The following is a 9,192-nucleotide window of genomic DNA, read 5'->3' on the forward strand; positions in this document are numbered from 1 at the left end:
TACTTTCCAAAGTTTGTGCCACTTGAAGACACTCCCAGCAGGTAGTTTCCCTCACGAGGGAACGCCTCGAATCCTGGGTTCAGTTTTGGGCCCCTCACTCCAAGAAGGACCTTAAGGGGCTGGAGTGTGGCCAGAGAAGGGCACTAAAGCTGGGCAAGGGTCTAGAGCCCATGTGTGGTGAGGAGCAGCTGAGGGACCTGGGGATGTGGAGCCTGGAGCAAAGGAGGCTCAGGGGAGACCTCCTGGCTCTCCACAACTCCCTGACAGGAGGCTGGAGCCAGGTGGGAGTTGGCCTCTTCTCCCAAGGAAGAAGTAATAAGACAAAAGGAAATGGCCTCAAGTTGCACTAGAGGAGGTTTAGGTTGGACCTGAGGAACAATTTCCTCCCTGCAAGCGTTGTCCAGGCCTGTCCCAGGCCGCCCAGGGCAGTGGTGGTGTCCCCATCCCAGGAGGGGTTTAAAAGCTGTGCAGATGTGGTGCTGAGGGACATGGTTGAGTGGTGATTCGGCAGTGCTGGGTTCATGGTTGGGCTTGATGACCTTGTAGGCCTCTTCCATCCAAAATGATCCGAATGGCATTTGGTATGTAAACATATTTCCATTCTCAAAGATTTTTGAGGAACCCTCTCTTACCTGTATTAGGGTCTTTCACTACAATGTCAGAGATCTCGAAGAGTTTGAGAGGCAAGGGCATCTTCCGGTTAGCAGCAATGGTTTTCAGCAGCCCAGGCAGGAGGGTTGTACGTGCCACCTGCAGGAGAAACAGCAATGCTGCAAGTCAAATACCTTCCAAAAGGGCTAATGGTCATTTTCCTCATTTTTTTTTTTTGGCATGCTCATTTGTAACAAGAGTTTGAAAGTGTCCAGGTGCAAGTACTGCATTTATCTCTTACGTTTAAGTATCACTGCTTTAGAATTATTAAACTTGAAAATGTCCATTCTCTGCATGTTCTTTGTATTTTCTCAAAGAGCAGGCATCATTTCACAGATGCTTTAAAGACATGACCTGTGCCTATGTTTCCCTCAGAACTGGCCCTGAAGTCTCTCACCTGAAATTCTGCAGTTTTGGGGTTTGCTATGCGCACTGCTTTTGTTGCAGAGATGTCCACACCAAGTTTATCTGCAATGTCTTCTTGAGAACACTAAAAGGAAAAGATAAAAAAAAAACACCAAGGTCAAGTATTTAAAATAGCAAGCCAGTGATGAAACCCAATATCAAGAATGAACAATGCAATTGTGGCACTTGCTCTAAGGCCCCATAATAGATGCTCTCCTGTGTGACACTCAGAATAAAAATTAAGCCCCAATCTTAAGACTAAGTCGGCAAACTGGTTTATCCAAAAATGTTAATTACCACCCAAAATAGAGATAGTTTAAAAAAGTGTCTATTTAGGTTTCTGTCATGGATTGCTGTTGTCTGTTTTGAAAACACAAGCTCAGATTCTGCCCCAACTTGCAGTGGGTAAAGTATTTTATTCTGAAAATAGCACTTGTAAAGGAACTGGTACCCTAACCTTCTCACAAAGAAAACAGTCACCTGGGGGCTACGTTCAGTAAGGAAAGTACTGCCTATGAAAAACAGGTCAGATAGCCAAGCCCCTGACTTCCACAGCTGCACAGGTTTCTCATTGCTCATGGCTGGGTTTGGGTTTCTTTTTGAGTTGGAATACTTTAAAAGCCCTTATTCTCCAGGTGTATTTTTCAGCTGGTCTGTAAAGCAATACATGTGCACTGTACCAGGCTCAGATATGTCTGTGCCCACACAGCAACAGATGCTGCTGCTAAGACCCACACTACAGATTCCCAGAATTTATAGCTTTATTAATGTAGTAAAGAAACCAACATCAGCCTAGGCATGTAATTGTGGATTTGCTTGTATGCTGCAGTCCCTTTGCACTGGCAGTGCTCTGAGAAGTGTGTTGATAGACCAGATGTGAGGAAAAGGAGCAGATGATACCATCTGAAAGAGCAGATTATTGAGTAATAATAAAAAAAATCTTAAACGAATACTGACCACAGGAGGAGAGAACTGTGTTAAACAGTTATCAGATGTGTATCCAAACTCTACTGTATTCCTGTGACTTAACTAAATGCTTTTTGGCTCATTTGGAGCCAATGGTATTTGTCATAGTCATAGGCCTCACACTAGTGTTTTCATGCTGCTGGTGACACAGCAGACTATGGATTTCATCCTGCCACAGCAGAACTACAAATATGATAAGAAGACAGACTGCATGATCTTCCAAAATTTGGTGAGGCACTGGCCCGGGCTGCCCAGGGAGGTGGTGGACTCCCCATCCCTGGAGGGGTTCAAAAAGCCTGTAGATGTGGTACTCTGGAACACGGTTTAGTGGTCATGGTAGTGTTGGGTGATGGTTTGACTCGATGATCTTAGAGGTCTTTTCCAACTTTAATGACTCTATCATTCTGTGAAATTCTGCTGTTGAAGTTAATAAAGGTTCTCAGGTGTACTGATATAATATATTCAGTGTTTTTAAACATATTACCTATTCAGTGCTGAAAATTAAGTATTTTGAAAGCCCAAATTCTCAAGGTGTTCTTCCATGGAAAAAAAAACCCACTTGTGGTGAAACTTCCAGAGGAATTTGGGTCCCCTTAGTGTGCTTTCTCATTTTTTTACACGTAGTCTTAAAATATGCCCTTTGCTGCATAACTATTTATTAGGCATCTAAGGCAGAGAATCATGGGGAAGTGACAAGAATAAAAAGAAATATAGAAACAGAGTAATCTCAAAAGTGTAGTAATAGACACCAGAAAGTACTAAGTATCTGTTTATTTTCTGGATTATCAAACTGTGATTCATTTCACATCTGGTGACCAAAGTCTCCAGAGGGACGTGCTGTCTTGCAATCATCCTGTCGAGTTAAACTAAACCCAGGACTCCAGCAGCCATTTTTGTCTCTAATCTTAGAAATACATGCCACATAAACAGCCACTCATTTGAGTTCTCTAACCTACAAACTCACAAAATATTATATTAGCATTTCAAAGCACTAGGAAACAATCACCTGCCAAAACAGTAACGGATAATACTGGGACACTCATGCAGCACCATACCCCCAGACCATCCTCTGCAGTTTTGGCTGCATTGCTGTTCTAACACGCAACTAATAAAAATGGGAAATAAATACAATATAATATACCAGAGCAAAAGTGAGTGCTTCAGTGAATCCAGCAGCTGCCAAGTCCAGCCTCAGGAGTTCTGTGAGCTTATTGAGAGGGAGCTGAAATGAAACAGAAAAAGTTCTCAGCTTCCATCTAACACCATTTTTCTATTCTTTCCTGAGGTGACTCTGCCACTAGGGAGGTACTCGGCTTGTGTGCTTAAAATTTTCAAAAGCATCAGCCAGCTGCCTTTAGGCTTGCCTCAGGAAATGAATCTCCCAATTAGAGATTTAATACGGGCTCCCTACTTAAACCTTGCCTTTTTTCAAATACCAGCAACCACTGATCTTGGACTTATTCAAATCAGCGGGGCATCTGTTTTGTATCCTACCCATGGTAAATACTTCTCGAGGCAAAGCATGTCAAAATATTTAATTCCTAGGTTCTGTTTTCCCCAAAGCCCTTCTGGCATGCACTAGTCATTTACTGACAACAGAGCGTTCATTTGAAGGGGCAATCTTACCTGATTAGCTATGGTGTATGTTTTTGGAATAGTCATCTGAATGTTGTTATAGCCGTAAGCGATTGCTGCATCTTCGACGATGTCACACGCGTGGATAACGTCGGCTCTGGTAGGAGGGATCTCAATCTCTAGGCTGGTCCCATTCCCTGTGACGTGTGAGCTCAAACACATCCTGGTCAGCAGTTTTGCAAGGCTCGATGGAGTTTCACTGAAACAAAACAAGAGAGTAGTAATTTATGCATCTTGGGTTTTATCCCCCGGCTTTTTAGAGGAATCGGTGTTTCTGCGGCCTTGCCTTCCACCCTGGAGAATCTCCAAGTGCTTTAAGGCCTCAGCATTCCATCAGAACCACCTTGGGTTCTGGCTCTGGAAACTGTCCCACTTTCTTACTTCACATAACAGTCCTGTGAGGCCATAAAGAATCATTCACTTTCCTTGAAAACAAGGGGAAAAGTCTTACGGAGCTGACCTAATCACCCAAGATAACCCCTGAAGTTTGGATAAATTAAAAAAAAAATAAAAATTGCAGAGCATAAACATTTTTAAAACAGTGCAATAATCCATGTGTTCTAGTGCCTTTTTCACTATTCATGAAAACTACGTTTTCATTTGCAATAACATACCTGATTCCCAATTTCTTGTTAATGAGTTCAGGTTTCACCTTTTCTTTTCGGTAAGCCAGCTCCTAAAAAGACAAAACTTTTAAGCATACATGGTGCCCACTATTTCTCCCTAAAAGGATTCAATTTTGATATCTTAAATCTAGTTTCTTCTAATTACAATACTAAAGAAGACAAGTGTAGAATACTAGTCTAGAATTAATATTTTAAGATAACATTTTTCTTGAAAATACACATGATTTAAAAGCTGTTCAAGGCTGAAGGCAGCATGAAATTCCTAGTATTGAAACTTCTGGTAAGTTCTGATGTATACAAGCAAGAGAGTTGCTGAAAATTTCTAGTCACCAGCTCATCCTAAGGCAAAACCCTTAAGCAGTGAGTGGTCATGCATGAGATCTCATGGTCTAGTGCAGATCAAATGACTTTTAGGAGGAAAAGAAAACTTCCTAGTTGCGTATTGGCACAGAAATATCTACTGGTGTTTTACTTATGAAGTTTGCAACCTATTTATGGAAGTTATTTCGTACATACTTACATAGGTGTTTCTAAACTTATATATATATATCTCCTTAAAAACCTTAGCATCTAAAACATTGGGGATTTTTTTCTCTGTTTAATGTAAGAAAGCTGCTTTGGTTACTGCAAAGATTGCAGTGTTGTTGGCTAACTCTTCAGGATTCTAGGTGTTTCCTCTGTTGATTAAAGCTGACGTTGCTAAATGAAAAACCTAAAATACCACTAGAAAAACTCCCAGTAAAAATAAGTTTTTTTCCCTCTAAACAGTTTGTACTTGCTTGATAGGTCTGATTTTATGAACTCAACCACATCTCTGGTTACTTTCAGGAAACAGGAGGAATTTCTTAATAAGAGAACAAAGAGTAAGCCTCTGTTCTTGCAAAGAGGTCTGAATGCAGGCAAACCTGCACGTGAAGTCCACATCCTGCTTCACAGACCTTTCTGGGGTTGGAGGCTACCAAGTGAAAGACTGAAAAAACCAGTCACAAGGTTATTTTAACTGAGGGGCGTTAAAGCTTCCAGATCTGATAAGTAAGTTATGCTGAGGCTGATTTCAGTTGTCCACTGGCTTAAGGACTTCCTGCATTCATTTTTCCTGTTTTGGAACACATAGGTTTTAAAGTTTTTAGACAGAGATTATGACCTTTGATGGCAATCTTTACTTGTTCCTGTAAATGTTCATATCCCATGGACTCTGAACCACAACAGTGGTTACTGCTCGTAACTTTAAACCCTGCCCTTCTTTTTGAAGCCTCAGGCTATGTCAGTGAGACTGTATTTGTAGCTTTGTCATAAATTAGTGGAGCTTCAGAATGAATTTCCTAGGTAAGAGGAGGCTGGATTTATTTTTTTTTGGGCTACAGAAGGTTCTGACTCACTAATATACAGACCTAATACAACCTTCTGCTGCAGAAAAAAGAAGACAATGTCACTCCTCCCAGACTTGGTGTAAATAAAATCCTTTCCCCAAGGACCCTGAGATCACACATCACTATGCTTACCGGGTAGATGTGGGTCTTCCCATTTGGATACACTACTTCTGCTGCTTCAACACTGAGAGACACAAAAACAGGAGTGAAAATGTTTTGAACACATGGCCCAAGTGCAATGTCTCTCTGAGAGGACACTTATACTCACCTGAATGGCTTCTCACAATATTCACTAAACATCGTGACTATAATATCAAGAACAATTTTTGCCTACAAAATAAAGATAACAATCACATTGACATCTGTCATCTACTTGCATTGAAGTAGACAAAATATCTTAATAAAATAGAGGGGAAAAAAAATCTTGTCTTACACTCTCTTAATTCTATTCTAATAACTTTAACCCCAACATCCTAGCAGTCTAGAATACTAGATTGAATTTTTAAAAATGTTTTTCTGCTGCAGACATTTGTCAAAACTTGAAGTCTTTGGTTTTCAAGGTTCTAAGGCATTTGTGTATCTTTGCTAAGCTCTGTTCTGAAGATACACAGGGTCTTTATTACCAGTTGGAGCTGGGTCTTCCCAACCTTCAGTCCAATGAGTGATTTCACTGGAGTTCAAGTGAGAACGTAGAGGCTGATGGACTGTGCATTGTTTAGTAACATGTTATCAAATAACCCCAACTGCAAAATCTTTGGATTTACAGTTAATATTTTAGGAGATTAATATAACAGAATGTAATCTTCAGGTTCAGATCAACTTTCAATCTGCAGGGGTTGTTTTTTTGATGCCTCACAGTTTAATTTCCTTGATATAAACAGAGCAGCACTATTTTTATTTTTACTCCCAAGGCAAGCAGTAGCAAGAAGCAGGTATTTACTAGTTTGCTTAGAAGCCACTCCCCAGCAATTTATTTGTGCTGTTAATCTATCATTGTGTCTCAGGGTAAGTTAAAAGTGTTCTTACTCTTAGGCATCAAGATACACACTTCAGGGAAACTATCAATGAATGCACAACCCGAATTCAAGCACAGGCAATTATAACTGCTCTGTGTTCATGCTTTGCTTCGAGTTATAAAATTTGCATATGGAAAGGCTTTGATTTGACAATTATTTGCACAGCATCCCTGCTTGAAAAAGATAACTAAGAAGAAAAAGTGATGTCTTCCTTCCCTCAGCACAAATTTTAACTAGGAAACAAAACATTTCTTTTCAAAGAGTATTCTGGCAAAACAGGCACGTCTTAGTGAATTTTACTCTTTTTTTTTCAGATTTAGAGAAAGTGCTCAACAACAAAACAAGTCCCTAATTTACTGGAATTATTTTTTTCATACATTACTTTTCATTGACTTAGTGTCAATGTAGAGAAACAGTAAACACCAAATGCAATGCAACTACAACCCTGTCTATAGAGCACGCCCAAGGCTGTGTTGAGGGCACTCCACACTCCTACAACGTATCCCACCCTTTTGAAACGGGAGGTTGGCTTCATAAAATAAGTGCCTGGCCATTGTAGGCTTTTGTAATGGAGTCCTACCACCCAGAAGGGAAAGCAGTGATATTACAGCACATCCCAAGCAGGAGAGATTAATTTACCTTGGTAATATCTGTGCCTGTACATTCAATAAACACATTTCTGGTGTTCAAGCTTATTTTCGTGTGATCACCTAAAACACATGAAGACAAAAAACATGTTAAGAAAGGTTATTGCTTTTTTTTGCAGTGGCACTGATAGTGACTCTATTTGTGATTTAGAAAGATCAGTCACCTTCTGCAACTTAAAAAGCCACTGTCCACTGCACCAACATTCACAACTCTTACCAGAATAGCATCTCTTTTAATATTTAAATTTATGAATTAAAAAGAGAAAGACAGACCAGAGTCACTGACCAGGTTAAGGTTTATACTGAAAGACACACAAAGCTACGAGTATCTCAGTATCCAGTTGAGGAAGCTAACTAGCAGAGTAGTGGCCACCTCCTGGTGGCAGAGTGGTTCTGCACTTCCAAAGCATCTCATCTTCCCTGGCTTTTGATGTGTGAGGTGTGTAAGAAGGCAGCCTTGGACAGGAATGTATGCAATGTTTTTTAAAAAGTGATTTAGATCTATCAATGTCCATAGCTACGTCCATGAGTAATCAAGATCTCTTAATGCTGTCTACTGATACACTATTGGTTTGTCTACGTGACTGATCCAGCTCGTAGTACAGGTTCCTTTTGGGCAGGAATTCTCTTTGCATCTGTCCTTAGAATCAGGAGGTGTGCACTGAAGCATACCACTGTTGCACTCAAAACTCTTTCTCATCTGGAAGAAGTTAAGTAGAACATACACTTGGGGGCATCACCTGAAGTGTCTCTCTTGCAGATTGGATGCAAATCCCCCAGTAGCTGGCTTCCAACTACTTGTCCACTTCTGGCCTCCCAGCAGAGGGGTTCCAGCCCTCACATCATCTCCGTGGCCTCCTCTGGCCCCGCTCCAGCAGGTCCCTGTGTCTGCTGTGCTGAGGACTCCAGAGCTGCCCCAGCCCTGCTGGGGGGTCTCCCCAGACCGGGTCAGAGGGGCAGGATCCCCTCCCTGCCCTGCTGCCCACACTGCTGGGGGTGCAGACGAAGCTGCCAGGGGCTTCTGCTCTGTGAGCATACGGGGCCGGCTGGATGTGGAGGATTACCCTAACTCAGGTACAGGACCTTCCACTTGGCCTTGCTGACTCTCATGAGGTTCACAGGGGTCCACTTGCCAAGCTTGTCCAGGTCCCTCTGGATGACATTCCAGGGGGATGTCATTGTATAAGGATCACGCCAAATCCATGTCCTCCTCACCTTTCACTGACCATTCACCACTGCAGGTGCACCTCACAGCAGGCAAAGGGAAGCACATGCTTGGATACACATGGACATTCTTCCTTCCACTGACCCTGAGCAAATCATTCAGCTTCTGTGGTTTAGTTTCCTACCTGGAAAACTGTGTCACAGCTCAACTAGAAGTGAGGTGTGCTGAAGCCCTCAAGACTGAGGGATCTTGTATTCCCTTCCCTGGGATGCTCTCCTGTACCTCTCTGTAGATGCAATGTAGTCAGCATTTCTGGCCTCATTTCAAAACAAATATAACCTTTCACTTAAGTGCTTGTAGATAATCCCCAAAAACCAATACAGATATTTACATTTCATTATCTAAAAAGGACCTTTACCCTGGAAGCTTCCCTCAAATACTGCTTTTTAAAATAGACACAGGTATTAAATTTGGCTCAAGCTTTTGGACTGCATATTGTTTACATTTTAGCAATGTCTATACACGGAGCACTCTGAAGTTGGAATGAGCCTCACAAAGAAGGATTAGCCACAGTGGCTGATACTATCCTCAGTTCAGAATAGTTGTTCTCTTAAGAAGATTTGGGTTAGCTGTTTAAGATATGGATAAGGTCTATGAGGAAAGTTACTTCTAAAGAGATTATTGCTGCAGATCTTATCAGTCAGAGTAGGG

The 9,192-nt window shown here is 41.5% G+C and overlaps 1 protein-coding gene across 1 annotated transcript in view; it reads right to left on the reverse strand.

The window, feature by feature from the left end:
• Window positions 1-632: 632 nt before the first annotated feature.
• FARSB (phenylalanyl-tRNA synthetase, beta subunit) overlaps window positions 633-9,192 on the reverse strand; it is a gene marked incomplete at both ends in the record, with an annotated part of 13,391 nt that continues 4,831 nt past the window's right edge. The window contains 8 exons of the mRNA XM_008945491.1: window positions 633-750; window positions 1,049-1,141; window positions 3,164-3,244; window positions 3,649-3,856; window positions 4,272-4,333; window positions 5,786-5,837; window positions 5,922-5,983; window positions 7,309-7,379. Of these exons, the coding sequence (XP_008943739.1) occupies window positions 633-750; window positions 1,049-1,141; window positions 3,164-3,244; window positions 3,649-3,856; window positions 4,272-4,333; window positions 5,786-5,837; window positions 5,922-5,983; window positions 7,309-7,379 (747 nt within the window). The remainder of the gene's footprint in view (window positions 751-1,048; window positions 1,142-3,163; window positions 3,245-3,648; window positions 3,857-4,271; window positions 4,334-5,785; window positions 5,838-5,921; window positions 5,984-7,308; window positions 7,380-9,192) is intronic.

Source organism: Merops nubicus, unplaced genomic scaffold, assembly GCF_000691845.1.
Source record: "Merops nubicus isolate BGI_N331 unplaced genomic scaffold, ASM69184v1 scaffold3828, whole genome shotgun sequence".
In the NCBI taxonomy this organism is placed as follows: Eukaryota; Metazoa; Chordata; class Aves; order Coraciiformes; family Meropidae; genus Merops; species Merops nubicus.